Here is a 23,159-nt window from a genome sequence, read left to right as displayed (position 1 = left end):
CGATTTTACCTTTGACCATGCTGCTGATATTCCATATACTGCAATCCAATAACGAATATTGCTTCCAAAAATTTGGTAGTGTTATAACTTCATGAATCAAATTTTTTTAATCTTGAAAATGTTTCTCTTTATACTTTTTGTGTGACTCCGGAATAAGCACGGATAATCCGCAAACCGGATAATCCGCGCACGGATAATCGAGAGTGTACGGTACTTTATGTACTCATAGATTTCGAATTTTATATAATGTTTAAAGTTTTTTAAGTTATTTAAAATTACCATAGGGCGCTGATTATCCAAACGTTGATTTACCTAATTGTCCAATTATCTGGATCATTCAAGACTAAGAATTTTCCCACCTTCTTAAAAAAATCACGAAAATGTTATTTTTATTTTCAAAATATCTGAGAGGGGTTAAGAAATGGCTTCTTTAGTCCCTGGTGACTTGGAAAAGAACCTCATGCTGTTTTCACCCAGCTTCAATGAGATTTTCTGCAGGTTTCTTAAAAATTTTTAAAAAATTAAACGTTTAAACATGCCACTTGTAATATGTTATAATAGACACTACTACTTTTGCTAATCCTTAGCCTGAAAAAAATGTGAAGATAAGTTACTTAAAAGCATTCTCATATCAGTTTTTAAAGTTGTCCAATAATTCAAATTTTCCATTTTCCGGATCAGCTGTGGTCTCGATTTGTCTGGATAATCAGTGCTCTACTATATGGAAAAAATTACTGTATGAGAAATATACTAATGGCACATCTATAATATGAGCTAAGAGATAGGAATAGTAAAATTTACTTCAGTAATTTTATTAAAGATTAATTTAATAAAAATATTAAGTTAAATATTATGTATCCTGTAAGAAATGAATTAATTACACTAATGAATGGTGAACAGTAAGGTTTTTAGTTACAAGATATATGGAAGACAGGGGTGATTGTTTTCCAGATTTTTCCTATCTTTCCAGGTCAAAAAACTAGAAACAGGGCTTGTGATTTTTTCGCAGACTTCCGCAAATCAGAACTTATAATCTGACAAAATTTAACCACAATCTAAAATTGAACATAGTAATTAAATTCTAAAATTTAAATTTTGAAACCTTCACTAAATCACATTATCAAGATGTTTTCATACAAGTGACTCTTCCACAATTTTGGTTTGTTGGATTTTTATTGTTTTTTGTATTTGAAACTACCCTGGAATCAACTAGTATCATTATTCATACTCACACAATTTTCATATTAAACATTGATTTTCTTATTAACATGATTTGAAAGTTACTCATTTTGAATTATATACACCCAATTTAAATATTGTACCTCGCTATTTATATTCAGGTGATTTTAAAAATCCAATATCACTGTTTGTATTTACATGTTTTTGAAATCAATATTGCTATTTGTATTCACACAAATTTAAAATACAATGTCGCTATTCGTATTCACAGGATCTAAAAATCATTCATCGTGATTCGTAATAACACAATTTTAAAACCCAACAGCACGATTCAGATTTTCTAATTCTTCAAACCCAATATCCCGATTTACATTCATGCGATTTTAAAATCCAATATTCTTGTAAGAACAATTTTTTTCTTATATTAGTTACTATAAAAGTGAGCTATTCTTTATTGGGTAGTAATTTAATTATAAATCTTAGTTAAAAAAATATTAAGTCTGAATTGTATATAAATTGATATCTTGTTATTGATTTTTTGCACTAAAAATTTCAGGGTTTTTCACATTGTGTCACAATCACCCCTGACCAGAATAGAATTATAATATCAGTAAAACAATCCTTGTTAAATTAAAGATTTTTGTTCATTATTAGCTTTTTCATTCATTTGTATGTTGACGCTAATTTAATCAGTACTTAATTGTTTTAAAAAGCGTGATTTTGATTATTATCGCAACACAACAGTCATGTGTGTTTAAGAAGAAAAATATCTAAATTATTTCTCAAAGCTTCTCACATTACTCAATAATCTGTTCTTATTTCTATGAAAGAGAAAGAAGAAAAAACAAGTTTTCTGTTAATCAATAGTATACATAAATATTTTAAAATGGTGAGACTGTTGTTTTTTAATGGGGAAATCATTGTCTATACTTCACTTTTAGCAAGTTAATTTAGCCTGAATAATTCAAAAGAAAGCAATTATATTTTAACTTGGAACAGATTTGTTAAGCATCTGCATTATGTATCTGCACCGAGGATTAAAACAGAATTGAATATTGCAATCCTTTTAAATTTAAAGTTCACTTGCATTGCTGTCAATTTTAAACTATAGTGTAGGGTATGCCGGGGAATGAAATTTAGCCCTAAAAAATATCAATGCAGGGTATATTGAGCTGTGGCACTTAAAAACACCAACACTTAACCTTAAAAAAAACATCAATTTTTAAAATACTGCTGATCAATAATGAACTGTTACCCCTAGGCAACATATTTTTAAATGATCTGCTGACAAAAAAATTACAATGTTAAATTTCCAAAACTATAAATGTAAAAACAAAAAGAAATTATCTTGCTGCTAGAGTATAATCTTTTTCCCCAAATTTTTCAGATAAGCACACATTTTCAGCCGAGCAATCCACAAAGGTTTAAACTCTTCTGTTTAAGGAAGTCGTTATTCATCAAACCAATAAACAATTGGTCATTATAAATCAAAAACACAAACTTTTTAAAAAAAGCTACAAACCATAATAAAATTTCAGTTTCTGCATTAAATTCTACAGAAAACTATCTCTTTAAAAAAGAAAAACCTATTTTACCTACATTTTAAAAAAAAATCTATATTCAAACTCACACAAAGTTGACTGAAAATCACTTCAAAAAACCAAAACTATCTTTCCACAGAAAATTAATGTCAAAAAAATTTGATCCTAAAATCAAAATTTAATGATTAAATTACTATAAAAAATGTTACATAAAAAAACGAAACATCAATAAAACATTTATTACGCCAATCATCTTCCATATGCGTAATCTATCAAATCCCTCCTCCCACTACGTCAATTATCCACCTGCAAAACAATATCCTGATCTGCACAATTACACAACTATCATAAACATTATCAAAACGTTATTTCCCTACCTCCTATACAATCTCATCTATGTCATTTTATGCATAGGATTCTCCCATAGTTCCATTTACCTCTTCATAATGGCTGTGTTCTCTAACCAACATTATATTATTATCATCTAGCGTGTAATTTGGAGATAGAAAAAAAATCCGGAAAAGCAGGTGTAGACATCTCCTAAATCTATACCCCAAATTATCAAAAATTTGTGAAACTTTGACAAGCATGCATATATATATTTATTTAATATTCAATAGTATTTTCTAATTTTTTTCATAAAATTTTTAATTTTGGGACATAAACCACATTATAAAATTTTAATTATGCTTAAACATTTTATATTTTGTTTTATTTTTGCTAATATGGAATCACTAATACTTTAAGGTTATGTTGTTACCAGATGAACAAACTTACAATAAGACGTTTAACATTAGTCAATTTCTACATAGCCTTCTGGTATTTTCCATTTTGTGTCGAACGGTGGGAACTTATTTGTACACCCAGTAGTTAAAAATGTTAATGAATAAATAATTCAATTTGAAAGACTTTCGTGCACAATTGGTTGAAATAGTAAGCTGATAATTAAGAAATAAAATTGAAGAATCATAAAAGTACATCCTCAAAGAAAATATCAAAAACTTAATAGTTCCATAGTTGATGCTCAACTTCAAATAATAGTGTCTTGTGAACCAGTAATGATAAACAGAAAGTCATATAATATGAACCGACATGCTTTGATGGGATATTTTGTTCCATTTGAATGCTATGTGAAATTAATATTAGTGAGACTTAAAAATCTCATTGATACATAAAGGAGTAAGTTAATAATAATCATATTGAAACCCCAGTTCTAAGTGTGAGACTTACATAAAAAAAATTTTACCATTACCTTTTAATATTACAGCAATTTTTTTTTATAATTTTTTATATGGTGGTGTTGTAATCTTATTTGGTCCTGTAATTTCATAAAAGTGGCTTATCTTTTTTAAGTGGGATGAAATTTAAATGATGAAATAAGTATATTTGAAAGAAATATTAACTTAATAAAGAAATATAATCTTGAATCTTGTAATTTGCTTTAATATATTATTATATGTATTGTTTATTGTGAATCAATATTCCAGCTTCTCCATGACTCGACGAAAACACACAATTTTTCAAAATCTGAAAAGCTAAAGCAAACTGTAAATTCTAGTGGATTATTAGAAAATCATAGTGAAGCAGGACCAGATGTTGCTGAATTTTCTGAAGAGGAGTTGAGATCTGTTGCGGAACGTGAGTTTTCTTATGATTTATTTTCAATTTTTCAACATTAGTTTTACCATGATAAAATTACTTTTAATGTGTTTTGAAACTTGACTTTTTTTCCATAAAACTGAATTTTTATTTAACCCTGAAAAAAGTTAAGCTATTATGCTTGGAGACCAATTTATGCTTAGTTGAGTCTTTTTTATTGAAAAAAAGAAAATTTACTCACATTTGTACTTAATGTTGTAAAATTGCGAGATTGGAAAAGTTTGAGTCTTAGTTGTGTTTCTCTGCTCTTTATAACATGTCAGTTGACATAAGGTTATAATAATTTTGCTGTATTGACAGTAGTTTTATAACTTGAAGTATGTATTAGCGAATTTAAATCAGTATTCTTTTGCCCAACCTGGTTCATTTAAAAAAAGGAAGCTTCAATATTTATGCTGAATTTAATAATTTTTGAAGAAATCTTTTAGTTTTCTAAATAAGTAAAGGAAAACTTTTGTGTAAACTGTTTAATTTCTTAACTTACACTGAAAAGTTCACATCATTATGCTACTTCAGTATTTTTTTATAATCTAATTGTACCAAACATCTGCTTAAAAAGTTCCTAGTAGTCTCTCTACAGACCTCTTAAGCGGTTTCTTCAAATTTCTCAAAACCTTGATGAATTGACAAACTTCATATTTCTAAGTTTTATGTCTTAAATAGTTGTTAACCACAAAGTTGATAAATTTTTTATAGTACAAAAGTAATTGGTGGTGATACCTTTGTCAAACACGGTGTTGAGCCCATGTCCTCTATGTAAAAAAAAACACCAGGCTTTTTCAATTTTTGATTTTTTTCTTTATTTTAAGAGAACTACTAAACAAATAGCTCTGTATTTCTAATTCTGATAAGTATGATTATCCATTAACTTTAATATAGATTTAATCATGAGAAGGTTTATACTCTATCACCATCACTAGAAATTATGTTTAACAGTGTGGAGCTATATCAGTTGCTTTGACATGTAACTCTACACTTTCTACACTTTAGAGAAAGGAAATTTCTATTGTTGGTAAGCAAAGTGAAAATTACATAACTATGTTTTTTTTTTATAGTTTTCAAGGAGCCATCAGCATTTGACTTTTTTCAGAAAGCTTCAAACTCAAAGGTAAAATACTTTTGTTGTTTTATTGTTGATTTATGTTTTACATTGTCATTGTATGCATCTATTGTTTTGTTAAATTTAAATTTTATGTATTTTAAAGTACAGTTAGGTAAATTGGTTAATAATAATTATACAATTCACCAGTGTCTGCCATTTTTTTTCCTGTATTGCTGTACAATATATAATTTGAAATCAATCTTTAACATATTTGCGCAGTCTTACAAGTCATATCTTTTATAAAACAATATTTCATTAATATTTATTAATAGAATATATATTTTATAAGTATGACATTTTAAATGCTTTTTTTTTCAACGTATTCTAGTTTAAAAATTCTGAATTTTATGTTAATGTGTAATATGGAATTACACCCCAAATAATTTTTGACCTGATTATCAATTTTTTTGATATCAGCATGGAATTGGCATTCAGCATTGATTTTTGATATCAGCATTCATACCAGCATTTAAATTGGGAGCATTTTAATTGATTAAAAAGCTAAAATAAAGAAATATGGGTTTCCATTTCAAAAAGGAACAAAAGCTTCCTGCCATATTTTATAAGTTATTATCAAACTAAGTATATTGAAGAGATTTTGTACCCTTTTCTTCCTTGTTAACTTCTTTCCATATAAATAGATCTCAATTGTGCAAAATGCAGCCCATCTGAAATTACTTGACATTAGCATAATTATATCTAGTTAAGTGAATGGAAAAAGTTAGCTGAGTGATTAAAGGATTCAAAGTCCTTAAAATTGTTATATGTCCTTGATAAAATTTGAAAAACAACTGAAAAAATTACAAAGATCAATCAAAATATTATCTTTCCTTTTTTTAATTTTATAAATGATAATTCAGTATCCATCCCTGCTGTTAAGTTAATTTTTGAGTTTTCCTCCATTAGAGCATTCAAATTTTTTAAAATCATTGGATATGTCCTTTTAGTAAGATTATTTTACTTCTTTGATGTAACTATAAACATCGTATGAAAATCCTTTTATGTAGAAGCCCATAATAATCACAAATATCACATTGTAAGATTGTAAATAGTTTTTTTTGTGTGTGTGTGTTTTTTTTTTTTATTTTTTTATCTTAGAAAACTATTTTAGATCTTCAAATTTGTTTTCAATCATAAAGCTTCATAATCCACTTTAAAGAATCTAAATTCTTCCAGATACTTGAAAAATGAATGTAAGCGTGAGTTATGCTGTAAATCATTAAACTTTGCAAAAATGATGGGGGTTGCTAAGCTTTGAAGTGCAACATAAAGTCAAACAGAAAAATTTGAGCACTTAAATTTTTTTCTAATCCCAATGTGATAAAAAAAAATTTCTTTTTAGTCTTTTTTTCTTTTTATATTTATCAAAAATGTTAAATAAAAGTTAGCAGCCAAACAATGACATCATCAAAATCATTCCATATTCGTTTTTATTTATAGTTAGTCCACTTTCACAAAATTATCTTTCATAACTTTTTTTTTCTTTTTCTACTTAAGTCTTATACCTATGAAAACATTCTGTCACAAAGCTCTTAACTACTTAATTTTTTTTTATTTCAGAAAAATATTTTTTGATGTGTAAGAAAACATTGATTTTTCAAAGACACAAAAAATGTGATTTAAAGCTTATTGTGATGTAAATCCAAAATTATGTAATACAAGTCATGTTTAGCCAATTTCAGTCTTAAAATATATTTCAATAAAAGCTGTCAATAGTTATCCTTGAAATGTGAATATTTTCTTCAAAAAAATCACTGAATTTTGATTTTATTTTTGTGTATGAACCATGAGCATCTCTCTATTATGAAACCTTTAAATCTTATATTTTCTTAAGCTTGCAGATAGAGAAAAATTCAATTTTTCCAATGAAGAAAAAAAAGAAATGCTACTTTTTAAACATAGGGTAATAAATGGGAGTAATATGCAAAATTTTTATTTAAATGCTATTCAAAAAATATACAGAAGAATGTACGAGACTTCTAAACATACTCAAAATGAAATAAATACCTAACAATTTTCTACTTGGGACTGAAACTGCTGTTTGTAGCAAATTATGGAATTATGCCTTAAATTACTTAGTAGATTATTCAAACTTTACCACTGTTTTAATCATTTTTGTGAAGTATTTTAACCATGACATACATTTATTACTTTTTGAACATATTATTGCTCAGATAGTTGGGATGCAGTTTAGTTACACAGGAGAGAATTTAGTGGATCAGTCTTTAATATAATATTTTTTTAAAAATATGTGAAACTAAAACGATTGAGCCTGGCTAATATTATGGTTTTATAATATCCTTTATGTTTACCATATCATATTTTATTTCCATTCATTTGTATTAAGATTCATTCATATCCATCTCAACTATTAATTTCTTTTCTTCTAACCTTAAGAGATGAAGTGTTATACATAGTATTATCTATTTTGAAAAATTTTACAGTGTATTCCAAAACTACAAGATTGATGATTTGATCTACCTGATTATTATATTATATATGGTGTATTTAAAGAAACTTCAATCAGAATTCCTGATATAATAAAAATATTGATTCAATTATTTCGAAAAGCATAACATAACCTGACCCTATCTCAGGATTAATTTTTCTGTAGACCTGAAATATATTTTATCTTTAAATGAAACTGTTGTTTTATTCACTGAATTTTTTGCAGCTGCTAAGAGAGTCACCTGTTGGTCGCCTATCACAATTTATAAAGCTTGAATCAACTTACAAAGCTGAAGGTTAGTATTTTGTCTTATTTTTAGGCTGTTTACTGTGGTCTTAACACTGATTAGGAAAGGTATTTCAAAAATTAAAATGTATGAGTTTCTTAATACTCTCAATTATTTTTTCAGGTGGTCAAGATTCAGGATTGGATATAAGTGGTGACAGGTACATATTTATGTTTATTTTCTGTTTTCATTTCTTTCTTTTTTTGAATGATTTTCAATTAATTTTATTGTATGTAGATAATATTTTAAATAATTATTGGTTTAAATTTAGCAATTCATTAAATGTGGCATGTGGCAATGAAAAAGACTATGAATTTTGTCAACTGAATTCAACCATGACTACTGACTCTACTGCATTTTTGTCAGAAGGACCAGTTTCAGCTAATAAAAGTTCAGCATCTCCGAAAAAGGTTACGTTTTACATATGTTGTTTTTTTTAATTTTTTTGTTTCAAAAGTTTATGATTTAAATAAAATTATTGATAGAATGTATATAATATTTTATTTTATTTTTTAATATTTTTTTTGAATATAACTTTCCTTTTTTAATATATATAGATATTGTCATTTGTTTTATTGACATTTGGTCACTTTGTTTGTATTATTAAAGGTAATTTTATAGATGAACGTGATACATTCACAATTTTGGTATGTTTAGTTTATCCAATTTTAGTGTAAATCAGGTATTCTTTTATGAATCTGGAAAAATCATGTTTTGTGTTGAAGAAAGGTTCACATTTCAGTATTATAAACTGTTCATATTGAAAAAATTATATAGTCAGTTAATTTACTAAATTCAAAGGTTTAGTAAACAGGTTTTAATTTTTTTTGTAGAATTATCTGGAGCCTTTTTTACCCTCTCAGGGCTGCCAGTCTGCAGGGGGAACAGGGAAAATCTGGAAAATACTGGGAATTTGAAAATCACCTAAAATAACTGGGAAAATGCAGGGAATTTTGATTTTTTCTTTACAAACAGAGAATTTTGTTTCTTATTTTTGTCTTTTAAAAAATGGAGACCACTGAAAGCGTAATCTATTGGATATTTAACCAAGATATTTCAACTATACTATACTATTTAATTTACTACAGCATTATTTAAGTATGTTCAGCTGTTTTCTCAGCAATTAAAACTAATAAATATTGTTAGCCCAACAATAGCTCACACAAGAGCCCATTAATTGTTTCCTCTTAATATATTGTGCATAATATGTACAGGGAAAACACAGGAAATTTTTTTTTCCAGATTTGAGTGGCAACCCTGCCTGAAAGAAATAGACAAATTAAACTCAATAAAATTTAAATAAAGTAAAATGCTAGTCACACTGACACAAATCTAAGTTTGTAGCTTTAAAATAAATTTGCAAGCAACTGACAGCCCCTGTGGCATAATTGCATCAACATTATCGCAGAGCATTGCAGAGTTCTTGCAGAAATATTGTTTCCTTTGGGAAGTAAAAAAATTTGGTTTTCTTTTCTGCAGAAATTTTCAAAAGATTTTTTTCCCTCCAGAATTATATTCAAAAGGTACACTACTCACGCATCAGAGAGGATAGAAATGCTTGTGGTTTTTCTATTTTCATTTGAGAATGATTGAAAATAAAGAGTTATAAAGCTAAAAAAAAAAATTTGTCTTTTTTTTTTTTCAGAATTCTTCAATACATTTTTTTCTGGGTTGTCACCCACATTATCGGAATTTTTTTTATTCTGGAAAAAACCTAGGAAAGGTCAGGGAAATTTGGATAAAAACTTGGAATATTCAGGGAATTTCATAGAAAAACAATTTCAATTTTCTTAGTTTCACTATCTTTCCGTTATGCCCACGTTTTTAGACAAAAATTTATCGCCAAACAGTCGAAATACTGCCAACTTAGCATTATTTGTTTACATCAAAACATGCTCTATTGTAATCCATTTAAACTAGATATGAAAGCTGTGTGAAATAGAGTTGGTAAAAGAAAAATGAAATTTTGAGTTTTGCAACGTTTTAGTAGAGAAAAGTTGCATTGGCAAAATAATTTTTAAAATTGATTATTGTCTTTGGTTCGCACATCATATTTAAATTTATTGAAAACTTTGAAAAAATCTCATCTTTTTTAAAAAATTTTAGTTTAACTAAGACTTATGAAATAAATAGGCTTTAGTTTTTTATGCTTGTTTAATGATTTGGAAATTCTGAATAAATTAAATTTTGATCATCAATTTAATTTCTTACATTTGCAAAACGATTTGGAAAATATAAGTTCAGCAATTTCCTAATTTTCAAAGTATATCTCTTTGCTCAATATGAACAATCATGGAGTTACATGTCAAATTCCACCTCGACACTACCAAACAAACCATCCACTGTTTTGAAGTGGATTTTGCATTTTATTTACTGCTAGTTACAAAGATTTTTAATAGATTTGTATTCTTCGGCTTACTAAATTAAGGTTTTTTTTATGCCTACTACATTTTTAAAACTGATTTTTTGGAGAAAAGAGGCTGAACAAATCTGAGGCTAATCTTTGTGTTGCTCGGACATATCCATTTCTAGCTTCATGTTCACCTACTTTATTCTAGCTGCTGCAACAAGTTTAACACACCTTTCTAAAGACTGGCACAGGGGAAATGGTATTTCTCTGATGTGCCTGGTGCTGGAATAGATTAATGATTTAATATTATCTTCACTGAAGTCTTGCAGCATACCACACAAGATTTCTAAGTAATGATTTTAAATCTAAAGTTTTAAAGATTTTCTTTGGTAGTACCAAATTTGGTCTTTACTACAACAAATTCCTGTCTGCCAACAATATCTACTCCTATTATAGATTTTAAATTCAATCACTCTCGGCATTGCCCAGAATGCTTGGAAAATCACGAGCATTCCTTTGCCCCATTGCAGACTGCTGACATTTGTCAACCAAGTCCTTATGTGGTATATAAAAAGGATCTTAAAAGCAAGATAAACCATTCAGAAGAAAAAAACTGTTAAAAATTTTGTACTACCGGATTATTTTGAAATCATTGATTCCTGTGTTATTGTGCAGTATATCTTTTCCCAATGCTGCAGGACTTAAAGTGAAGATATTCACGATTTAAATCACACATTTTGCTGACACTGCACACATTGGAGAAATTTTCTCTATCACTCCCTGGCAGGGGAAAAATGTGTAAGAAACTTGTGGCAGAAGTTTGAATAAAATATGAAAACATGAAGCTGGGCATGAACAAACCCTGATATTTTTACATAAAATTTTATTCCAGACAAAATTCAAATCTCTTATTTGATTATTTACTTTAATGTGACGATTTCATCATTTTTTAAAACGTTTTATTGCTATTACTACCGAATTTCTTGGGGTTTTTAAAATTCCGGTCATTTCTCAGTTAATATTTCTTCAAATAAAGTTTGAATCACGCATTTAAATCACTTTTTGACATGCTCAATTTATTCTAATAGTATCCTAAATCCATGTAGTGTTTTGATTATATTTTCGGCAGTTATTGATTTTCACATGGTTTTTAAATACTCTGATATATTTCTGGCAATGAGAGAAATTCAAATTGCGAATTTTAATATTCCATTTTTATCACAATGATTATATCAGTTTTTTTTTGTTGCAGTATTGCACATAGCTATTGATTTGCACATAGTTTTTAATGTAATCAAATGTTATCAAATATAACAAATGAGTTTTAATACAAATTTTTACTTTCATTTAGATGGATAAAACAAGCTCTAGTCACCAACAGAACTCTCATTGTGGTCAAGTAAGTATATGTTCCTGTTAATCATGTGTTTCAGTGTGAATATTTAAAATGTCTATTGGTTGTTCAAGTTCTAAGAATTTTATTACCTTAACTAAACCAATTCTTTTATTTTCTTTTGTGATGCAAATTTCTGGTAAATTTGCTTCTGAAATAATTGTGAAAACCTCTATTTTTAATTATTATACTTAAAAATATTTGTAACATTGGTAGGATATCTTAGTTGAAAAGTAACTGCAAGTAGATGAAAGGGTGTTTAATTAAATATTGAGATTACCCTTTTTAGTTAGGCCTACCTCTTTCACTACGCTAGAATATTGATTAATCAAGCTTAGTTGCATTCCTTTTTTCCTTTTCAATAGCATTATTACATTTATTATTTTAATAAGTCTGCTTTGCACAATAGCTATCTCTTTAGTGACATGTCTTTAACAGTTTTTTAGGCTGTGAATTTTTGAAAAAAAATTCATTATAAATTAAACTGAGCATATGTTATATATTTTCTGTTTTGCTGGATTTTATTCACTTAAATTTTGTCAGAAATCATGATTTTTGTGAGCAACAATCGATTCATAATGCTCTAGCATTAGATGACCCTATCTCTGCCGTGTAAAAGAAAAATCAACATAAGTGAAATAAATTGAGATTTTTATGTATTCGGCTTTTTTTGTATAAGCTATGTATTGTAAAAAAAAATTTCAAAAATTGAATTTTTTAATCATTTTTTTAAAAAAATTCCATTTTAGCATCCATAGCATTAGAGAGGGAATAAAAATAGTTGTCAAGCTGCTTTTCTTGTTCTTGTGCATTGTTCTTTTTTTTACATACATTGCTTGGTAGATGCAGTATTGAGTACTTTTATGGGGGAGATTTGCTTATGACTTCATGTGTCATTTCTTGCATTACTTCACATGCAGTTTTTAATACTTCAAAATAATCCTTCATGTGTCAGAAAAACATGATGATTTGTTTAGGAAGTTCATTATCTTTAAAAGACTTCTGTTTTTTTGCTAGTTCTAAGCACCCTCACCTAGTCATATGTAGTTGCAAATTCAAAACACGTGTTTTTTTTTCCCCTTCTTATATGTAAATTGACGAGCCCAAGTCAATATGCTAGTGCTAAATAGCAATAATCATATTAGTTAAAATTTCCTGAATGATACTGTTTTAAATTCTAGAATTTTAAATGTAAAATCATTAGTTGTTTGTAAGTGTGTCATCTACAAATAATTTTTAAGTTTGGATCAATGAAATTTTAGGAACAGAAACTTTTCACAGAAGAAGAATTCACTCAAGCACTAAAAATGCAAGAGCTTCTGTTTCATGAAAAACAGCTGAAAAGAGATAAAGAGAAAATTGATCAGATAAAAGTTCTTGAAAGAGATAAACAGGTTCTCAAAAACCAAGTAATAGCACTTAGCAAAGGTTATAGAGCATCTAGGTATGTGTTGTTATATTTCCTTTTATTACCTTAATTTGTTGTTGTTTTTGTAGGCCATTAAGGTAAGTGGGTCACGATTGTTCTTGTTTTCCAGTGGCATCATCTATGGCCAATAATTTGACTTATGGCGCACCCATACATCACACCTGTTTATAGGACGGACCCATTCATTCCTTCACAGGTCATAGTTTAGACCCGAACTAGAGAACAATATCTCCAATTCAGTACCCCCAGAGGTATTGATTTGTTATGGGAATGTGGAAGACTTTGTGACCCGACTGGTTTAACGTGCACCAGTCACCATTTACTGCACGGGGAGTCTTCAGCAGACTGGATTCAAACTCCCTTTCTCACAAACATAAGTCCCGCACCCTGCTAACCAGGCCCATTGCCATTAATTAAACATTTGAATTGTTTTCTAAATTTATTTTAGGACATTCTGTTTTTGTGCTACCATTTAAGTAACATTTTTACTTGATATAATAGTCAAATCTTTAATTTTTTTGGTCTATAGGGTAACTTTTTTTATATAAGTATGTTGCATTTCAAACTTTAGAATTTCAAGTTCAGAATTTTTTTGGACGAAAGTTATAGAAATATAGGTGTGAGTTAACTATTAAAATTGAATAATAAAATTTTTATCATATCTATGAACTACCTAAATAAGTAATTTGTAAAAATAGAAAGAAATTTAATCATGTTAGAAATAAGGGATCAAGAACAAAGTTCAAAATAAGTTTTAACCTACATAATATAATTTGCAAACCTTTAAAAAGGGTTACAATATAAACAAGCCCTAATATTTGGTAATTTATTGTCAATTTGATTCAAAAACTGGTATGAAACATTTGTTAGAACCTTTGACTTTTATTGTTTTGTTTGTGGAGACTTATGACAAAAAAGTTTTTAATTTGCCAGCATTAAATATTTTAATGTATACATTTTTTTAACAATTAAAATGTATAGCTTATACTTATCCTTTAAAATTTTCGATATCTTCTATCTACAATGAAATCTACGGATATGTTCTGTACAAAACTGCCTAATTTGATGTTTACAGTATTAAAAATAGTAGAATGGGCAATGCTACTATTATAGTTTTATCAATCACAGAAACCTAATTCCTTATAATGTTTTCTCAGTAATATACTGAATGCTATGAAGAAACTATCGGAAATTATAGAGTGGAAAATATAAACTTTAAATCCAAACTTTTCAATTCTATTTTCTATACAACTTGAAGGTAGTAATGCATAAATTTTTCACAAATTATGTAATTATTTATTTATTAAATGCATGTTTTTTAATCGTATTGTATTATTAATTTTTTAAAAACATTTAATCCTAACTTATAATTTATTGTTTAAATTTTGTAGAAGCATATTAGAGGAACTCCTAAATATTTTTACACTATGGCTTACGGCAAAAGAACAAGAGCGTGTTGAAACAACAAGCAATAATCAAAAAATTCTTAAAGAGAGAGATCAGGTTTGAATTTTTTACCTTTTTGTAGTTTAAATAAATTTTTAATACAAATGTTATGAGAATCAGGTTGAAGAAACTAAACAAAATTTTGTTATGCAAATATAAGAATGACACATTTTCTATCATTAAAAAACTAAATTCATTTTTTACAAATTTTATTTTTTTCTCGATGAAATATATCATTAATATTAACGGAGTAATCATTAATATTCTGTAAAAAAAAAAAAAGCAGAAATTTTTAATGTTTTCCTGAATCCAATTCACAAGAATTTGGAAATAATTATATGGTTGCTACTATACTTATTTTATTAAAATGTTATTATTTCTCATAACTTCCTTACAGCCAACACATTTGAATGCATAAGACTAAGAAAACGAGCTTTGTCAATAATTAATAACAAAATCATGCATTCCTTACAATTTTATTGTCTAAAATTTAACACTTAACATTTATATTTTTGAATTAAAAAATGTGTTCTCTCAGGGTCCATTTATCCTTCAGTAGCACATCTCTTCCATTATTTAAATTTTTTTTTTTTAATATGTAATTTTATTTTGTTCAACATATCAAGATTTACGTTACAGTTTTACAAGAAATAAAAGTTCTAATAAAATAATCTGATTCTCTTGTTTCATCATATAATATCACAATATTTTATCTTTATTGTGAAAAGGAAACATGAACGATTGGATTATACACCAACCTTAAATAAATGTAAACTTCTTCAATAATAATTTATATTCAAGTATTTTGCTAAAGTTTCAACTACAATATTTCCTCCATAATTTTTGCAACATAATTTTCGTAAACATAATTTCAATAACAATCGTAATTTTTTTTATAGATTTCAATTTTCCTATAGTTTTTAATTTAGGAAGAATGAATAATGTTCTATACAAAAGCTACTTATTGTTGTAGATGTTTTTTCAGTTCTCCCACAAGCATATTTTCCATTCTACAGGGAGTTTTCTGCTCTAGATAACTATTTTTGAATTACTGATTTTACATTAAAATAGTTATAGTGTTCTTAGAGAAATTCTCTCATAAGATTGAAAGTGTGGAAGTTATAGAATAAGAATCTATAAGTTACTAATAAGCTTCTGTGAAAGAGTTTCACCAACAGTTTTTATTATGATTATTTTCTTAGATTACTGAAATTTGCTCGAAAAAAAACCTTTGTAGTTCTTTTTCTTATGCTCAAATAACTTAATCTCTGAAAATTTGTTTAGGCACTAGAAGATTTACAAAATGTAGAATCTGCATTTGCCGATTTACATCGAAGGTATGAAAACTGTAAAGCAGTTTTGGAAGGATATAAACAAGTAAGACCAATGTTTACTGCATATGTCAAATTCAAATGTGATTAAGCCAGATATTTTTGATTCAACCCATTGTAAATATAGCTTTACATCTGTAGATTGAAATCCAGATTTCTGGGCATGATTTTAAAAATAATTGCAATAAATCTAGCCTTACTGTATATACACAGAACTATAAAATTCATAATAATGGAAAAGTCTATGTTAAAATGTGATTTCTCCAAAAATTACTTTTTGGTCAGTATTTTTTAATGTGGCAACAAATATTGGTGATACAGAAAATTTTTTTTACTAAAGAGTAATGTAAGATAATATCTTGAACTATTTTAATTACATAATTATGTATATCTACCTATATTTATGATCAATTAGTTGTGATTTGTGAACTTCTTGCATTCTGAAAATTGTAACTTGTATGGTTATTTTAATTTTTAAATCAATCATTTTCTAATTTTTTTATTTTCATAATTTACCCATTTCGCTTTTAAATCAATAGAATAAAAAAAGATGGAAGTAGTGAGAGAATTACAAAGCATTTATGATCTTTATTGAATTTGATTTACATTTTCAATTATTTTTATGGTGATTTTATTCCTAGAATATTTGTTTTGTAAATAAATACTCTCAAAATATTTTACCTTTTTCAATTTTTATCAGTCAATAATTTTTGCTTATTTTTTTGTTTTTTCTTAATATAAGAATGAAGATAGGATGAAGCATCAGGTTGCTGAGGTGCAGTTAAAATTAAAACAGCAAGAGCAGATGTATGAGATGCTTAGATCTCGTATCCAAGACAAACTAGACAGGTATCCTTTAATTTTTTCATGTCCTCTTTCTTATTACAAAGTTAAAATGTAAGTGCTAATTGCATTATATATTTTCAGTGCTAATGCTGAAATTGAGAATGCTCGAAAATCTGGTGATGCTGAAGTAACCGTTTTGAGAGCACAACTTAAAAAAGCAGAAATGAAAGTATCTAGTTTAGAAAGAGACTTGGAACAGAAGGTAAGTACATTTTATTTATTTTTTATTTATATATTTTTATTTTTTGTATTCCTGAAGCAGATAATTTTTATCAGTATTAAGGACTGAAATTAAATTCCCACATTGTTGAATAGGAATATACGTATACATATTTATGCGTACTTCTGTATACATATTTATGTGTACTTCTAAAACTCTGCTATATGATAACTATATGATTTATGAATGCAAATAAACAATAAGCAGTTGCAATTATGCTGGCAAGAAACATGGTTAAAAAAATTTAATTTATTGCTAAAGCTGAATGTATAATCAAAGGTTAATTGAATTGCATAGTTTTACTGTGAAACCTGTCAAGCTGACCACCTTTGTAATTTGACTTTTTGCCTAAGTTGATTTTTTAAATTAAATGTATTCCTTGCTACAAAGGAGACAAAATGTTTGTAATTTGACCAGTTAAATAACTTAAATTTGTCTAATAAAGTTATTAAATACTACTCTTAGTCCTTCATAAATTAAGCAGAAAAATGGTTTTATGCTATTCAGGCTATGTATTAAAAACTAACTTTAACTCCTTTGAGAGTTAAGCATATAGGGAGCAATATTAAAGGTTTTAGTTTGTTTTGTAGAAGACATTAATAGGGAAATAAATTTTAAAGTGTTGAAATGAATATAATATTTGGTTTACTAATTTTTTACCTTGTGTACTGATATTTTTGGGATTTGCTTTATAATGTGGAGTCTATAGGCATGGAATTAGAATTAAACATGTTTTTGAGTAAAAGGAGTCAAAGTTGCTAAAAGCACTTAGACTGAGACTCCAGTTTTTGTTAGACAATTTGAATTTGAAATTAAAATGAACTGGAAAAAATTAATGACAAACTGAGATATTTTTATTTATAGACTATGTACATAAATAAATATTAACTTATTTCTTATTTTATTAACTTATACTTATTATTTATATTAACTTATTACTTATTTTTTATTATATATTGATAAAAGAATTCTTACCTTCTTTCTCAGTGTTATCACTGCATAAAAAGTATTAAAATAGTAAATACTAGAGATAGATTTTTATCAATGTATCTGATATTTTATACATAACATTTTAAAGTATTTAGTACTTCAAATGAAATTAAGGAGTGAATTTAGTATCAATTAATTTAAGTTTAGGGCATTTTCACAGTAAAGTCAACCAGATGATAAAAAATAAAAAATAAATATTTTTTTAAGAAACAAGATGTCATTATAAAAGGAAGTTAGAAATTTAGAAATATTTCATCTTAACTTAATAAATTTATTTCCCAACTGGTTACAGGCTGTTGAAGGAAGGGCAGCATCATATGAAATTTTTAGTCATATTAAATGACTCAAATAAATCCAGATGTTTTTGTAAATACATGTTAATATTGTGAAGTGAAATAATTATTAAAGTACACTATTTAAAAGTTGAATTAAAATGTTGGAAAAATATGTAGAATTACAGCACATTTTGATTTTTAAAAGAATTTTCATAAGGCACTTAAAATATTTTACATCGGTCCATAAAATGAACAATTAGTTCTACTGAGCAAATAAAGGTAGAACTTGAAAAATAAAATGTTCTATTTAGAGCAAGACTCAATAGCTTATTGGTACGATCTTTTAATGTTTGTAAATGTATTAATTTTTTTACATATGACACTAGTTACATATGACATTATTTTATTTATTTGAAGCAAAAAATATTAAACACAACTAGATTTGAAAAAAAATGACCTTTTGAGATATTTAGCAATTTAAGAGAAGAAAACTGGTGGTATCAGAAGTAAAGTGAAAAATTCCCAAGAAGTTCAAAGCTTTGGATCATTTGTATCGTATACTATCAAACTATTTCAAAAGAGTCTTTCCAATGTCTGAAACCAGTAGGATAAAGCGAAATTTATCTTGTATAGTATGTTTTGCTCAAAAAGTGGATTTAGAATGACAGACTTTGAAGATGAAAACCTCTGCTAGAATATAAATTTCTTGTAAAAAAAAAATATTTTACAAGATCGAAAATTAGTTAAACATATTCATCCACATCATCAAATCAACAAGAAAGAGAGAGCAGTTTAAACTTCAAGAAGCATTTAGTTGAAAAGAGAGTAAAAAAAAGTTATGAAATAAACATTGCAATACATTTCAAAGTTTATAATTATTTTCATTGACTTACATTTGTTTTGCTAAATTGAACAATTTATGTTCAACATCAAAACGTTTACCTTCTAACACCAAAATAAAATAATTTTAAATTAATTATGTATTATGTTAGACCTTTATTTAATGGAGTTCAAAATTGAATCATGAACCAACTCACAGAATTTAGAGGATACTTTACCAAGTGACCTTTTTTAACTTTTGTTTGATTTACGTCAATCACCAACAATCTAAACCAATATATTTGAACTTATTATCAGATTTTATAAATTATTTTTTGCTACAATATGATGTCCTAAGTATTTTAAATTTTATTTATAGTTTATAAATGTTATTGTTCCATGAAATTTATGTTTTCATTTTTTTTATGTCAGACGCAATGAAATTACCCTTCGCAAAACTCCTTGAACTTGTAAAAAAAAAATTTAGAATTATCTCAAAAATTTAGCATCTAGATGACACCACCAATAACCTTTTTTATCAATTGCAAATGAATCCAGTAATAACTTCTTTTCCCACTTATAGGTATTAAGTTTTAAGTAGCAATTATGGATCTAGTTGGAAGTAGCAGATACTTTTTGAACCTACTTGAGTAGCTAGAATCATTCTTGGGTGAACATTGAATTTATGAGTTGCTTTTAAAACTGATATTTACATAATTGAATAGTCCTTTTTAGAGCTTATTTCTCTTGTCTAATACTAAGTATTAATGTCTGTAGCTAGTTTAATTTGGATCAACTTCGGTATTTTGATATCTAAAGCAGCAACAATCTTAAAAGTTTCTTGTAAGATTGTTGCTGTTGTTCAATCTTACAACCTATAAGCTGGGTTACATTTTCACATCATATTCAAGTGATTTAGTGTCTCATTTTTTAGTCCATTTTGCTTAATTACGAATAAATTTTACAATATTTATTTTGATATAAACTGATAAAAAAGTTAAATATATTTCATTTTCTTCCCCCTGTAAATGATACATTTGCCCTTGAATAAAGATGCATTAATAAATGCTGTGAGGTGTCCAGTTAGCCAGGTTTATTTTACATGCTAATGTAAATTTTTTTTAAAAAGTGTCAACTAAACAACTTACAAACAATATTTTCTTTCTCAATTTAATGTTTTAATATATTACTTTGAGTTTTAAAAATTATTTTAACCATTGCAACATAAAAGAATTTAAAACGTATATAAGAACCCTGAAGATTATGCTTTGTATGTGTAAAAGCCTCACAGGGTTTAAAAAAAATTAATAACTTTAATGCATTTACACTGTTTCTTCGCTACCATTTTGAAACATTTTAGCAAAAGCCGTTAAGTTGCAGCTATGTTATCATGTAATTTCAACAAAACTAAGGAACCTAAAAATGATTTGGTACAATAATTCAATGATTCTTTATATTTGGAGAGTCCATCCAATATTCTTTTTAATTAACAGTAATATTAAAAACTCCCAAATCTGACTTAAATTATCTTTTCATTAATTCCTAAATTTAAAATTAGTTGTTCCAAAATTGTTATTAATGATATTTTGTTTTAATTAAAATTTGATATTCATTTTCAGAATAAAGAAAATATTGAACTGGGAAGCATATGTGATGATCTCATTGCAAAAGTTGGCAAAACATAGCTATAACTAAGGATTGACTGTAACTAAACACCATTACAGTTTAGGGATAACTTGGATATGAAGCAAAATGTGTATCATACCTTTACTATTGCTCTTATAAGCCAGTTTGAGTACTTTGTATATTTGTTACTTACTTGTTTTTAATAAGTTGCAAGAAAAGAGAATTACAAGCTTAATTTAAAAAAATAATCAACTACCCTTCATCTAAAATTTTCTTTATCAAAGTTTTAAAAGCTGTTTTAATTACTGCTTTTACTTCATCTTTCAGAGCTTGTTTTTATTTCTTCATTATATAAATTCTAATTTTTGTAAATAAAACGTTATTGTGATTAAAAGTATGAATGTACATTAAAAATGTGTAATTTATGTATTCTTAATGTAAATTATTAAAACAGGTAAATATTTATTAAGTTAATAAAAAGGCTTATAATCTTACTTTTCCCTAGAATCTATGCAAATAATTAGGTCAGCAAATTTCAGATTGTAGTACTAATCCATGCACAGTAAATAATAGGATGTATGATATCTTTATATATATATATATATATATTATTTTTTTGCATACATCTAAATTAATTTAATTCCAGAGAAATAATTTTGAAATACTTAACTGTACAACTCATTTAATCATTGCATTGAGTTATATATATATTGCTTTAGAAAAATAAGTCAATTTAATTATTTTGTTCACCCCTATTTGAAAGATGCTATCTTGGATGCTAAACACAGATGCTAAGCATGACTGTGTTTGATAATTCAAGTGCAACTCTTACACCAGTTAAATTAAATATTAAGTAAATCTCTACATTTAAAATGACATTACCATGGCCATTTATGTTGGGACTTATTTACTATAATATGTATTAGAAATTTTGTGCCTTTGGTAATAAATTTTATATTTTCAAGAATTCTGAGTTATCAAATAAAAAATATTTGTGTGTAATCATGGTTATTTACTGATAATTATAATTTCACTCATGCTCTTTGGAAGCTGAAACTTATAAACCCCTCTCTGAAATCTTAGTACCAAAATTTGATCGCCTTTATAAATTTTAGCTTATTTTTTTTATGGATTTATATCTAAATCAATTACTTTTTTTTAACGTTAAATATAAAAGACTAAAAAATTTTTACTGAGTAACTTTTATTGAAAATTACTTTTAGTGCAATTTGTACATTCTGAAATTATTTATAGTTGATTTTCTTTGTAAAGTGAACCTTTTTTAGTTCTTTATTTTATACACTGGTTTAGTATTTTCTTCATTATATATATTTTTTTAATAAGTATGTAATTTTAACTAAAAGTATTGTTTCCTATATACTTTACTTCTTTTTGAATTAAATTACTAGTTTATCTGTGATTTTTCTTACTTAAAAGATGTTATAGTGTATTTGGTTACCTCTTTGAAGCATGACTGAGTCACAAGGGACTATAAGTATAGTAAATAACATTTGTCTTCTATGAATTGGATTGAAAGCTAAAATAATATTCCTTATGTTTTTGTTAATTGTCATTTAAAAATCTTATTGACAAGGTATAACTGTATTTTAGTTACCACTTTATTTGAAATATTTTACTCAAAGTAATTTATTAATAATACCAGTTATAAATATAACTACCTATACCATTTTTAGCTTTAGAACCTCTTTTAAAACTAGAGCATTGATTTTTCAAACAGCTTTTTACCTTTCATTTTTATAGAAACATTTCATGTGCTTTGTAAACCTATTGTACATTTTTACTCTGTGTATTTCCACTCAACAATTAGAGAGACCATTTAAAGAAGGTTCCTTTGATATGAAGGTTAGAATCTTCTATATTTTCTATGAAAAATATGTTTGTGTATTAACTACTCATTTTGTACACTCTTTGAATTATTTCTTAACTATGGATTTTATGTTTTTTCTATATATTGATGTTTAATGGTATTTTATTATTTAAGTAATGATAACACTTTAATAATGCAGAAACACTATTTTTTTTTTATTCTTGAAAATGTAAAAAGTGTGATGCAAATGGGGACTCAATAAAAGTAATATTAACAATAATGTAACAGTATCCAAATGAAGACTAATTAACTTTATGCTGCATGAAAGTTGAAACAGCATGAAAAATACAAATAATGTTGCATCAACTATAAATGAAGCACCTTTGTAAG

The 23,159-nt window shown here is 26.7% G+C and overlaps 1 protein-coding gene across 3 annotated transcripts in view; it reads left to right on the top strand.

Annotated features, from left to right (window-relative positions):
- LOC107437535 (transforming acidic coiled-coil-containing protein 1) overlaps positions 1 to 21,164 on the top strand; it is a 38,430-nt gene extending 17,266 nt beyond the window's left edge. For all 3 annotated transcript variants that reach the window (XM_016049584.3, XM_016049583.3, XM_016049585.3), the window contains 12 exons: positions 4,208 to 4,358; positions 5,435 to 5,487; positions 8,156 to 8,225; positions 8,340 to 8,376; positions 8,488 to 8,626; positions 11,918 to 11,965; positions 13,222 to 13,403; positions 14,780 to 14,891; positions 16,119 to 16,211; positions 16,908 to 17,014; positions 17,093 to 17,213; positions 20,935 to 21,164. In XM_016049584.3, coding sequence (XP_015905070.1) covers positions 4,208 to 4,358; positions 5,435 to 5,487; positions 8,156 to 8,225; positions 8,340 to 8,376; positions 8,488 to 8,626; positions 11,918 to 11,965; positions 13,222 to 13,403; positions 14,780 to 14,891; positions 16,119 to 16,211; positions 16,908 to 17,014; positions 17,093 to 17,213; positions 20,935 to 21,000 — 1,179 coding nt within the window. In that variant the 3' untranslated portion in view covers positions 21,001 to 21,164. The remainder of the gene's footprint in view (positions 1 to 4,207; positions 4,359 to 5,434; positions 5,488 to 8,155; positions 8,226 to 8,339; positions 8,377 to 8,487; positions 8,627 to 11,917; positions 11,966 to 13,221; positions 13,404 to 14,779; positions 14,892 to 16,118; positions 16,212 to 16,907; positions 17,015 to 17,092; positions 17,214 to 20,934) is intronic.
- The last annotated feature ends 1,995 nt before the right edge of the window (positions 21,165 to 23,159 follow it).

The sequence above is a fragment of the Parasteatoda tepidariorum genome, chromosome X1 (genome assembly GCF_043381705.1).
Source record: "Parasteatoda tepidariorum isolate YZ-2023 chromosome X1, CAS_Ptep_4.0, whole genome shotgun sequence".
In the NCBI taxonomy this organism is placed as follows: Eukaryota; Metazoa; Arthropoda; class Arachnida; order Araneae; family Theridiidae; genus Parasteatoda; species Parasteatoda tepidariorum.
Note: the sequence above shows the minus strand (reverse complement) of the source record. Positions and strands in the feature narration are given on the sequence as shown.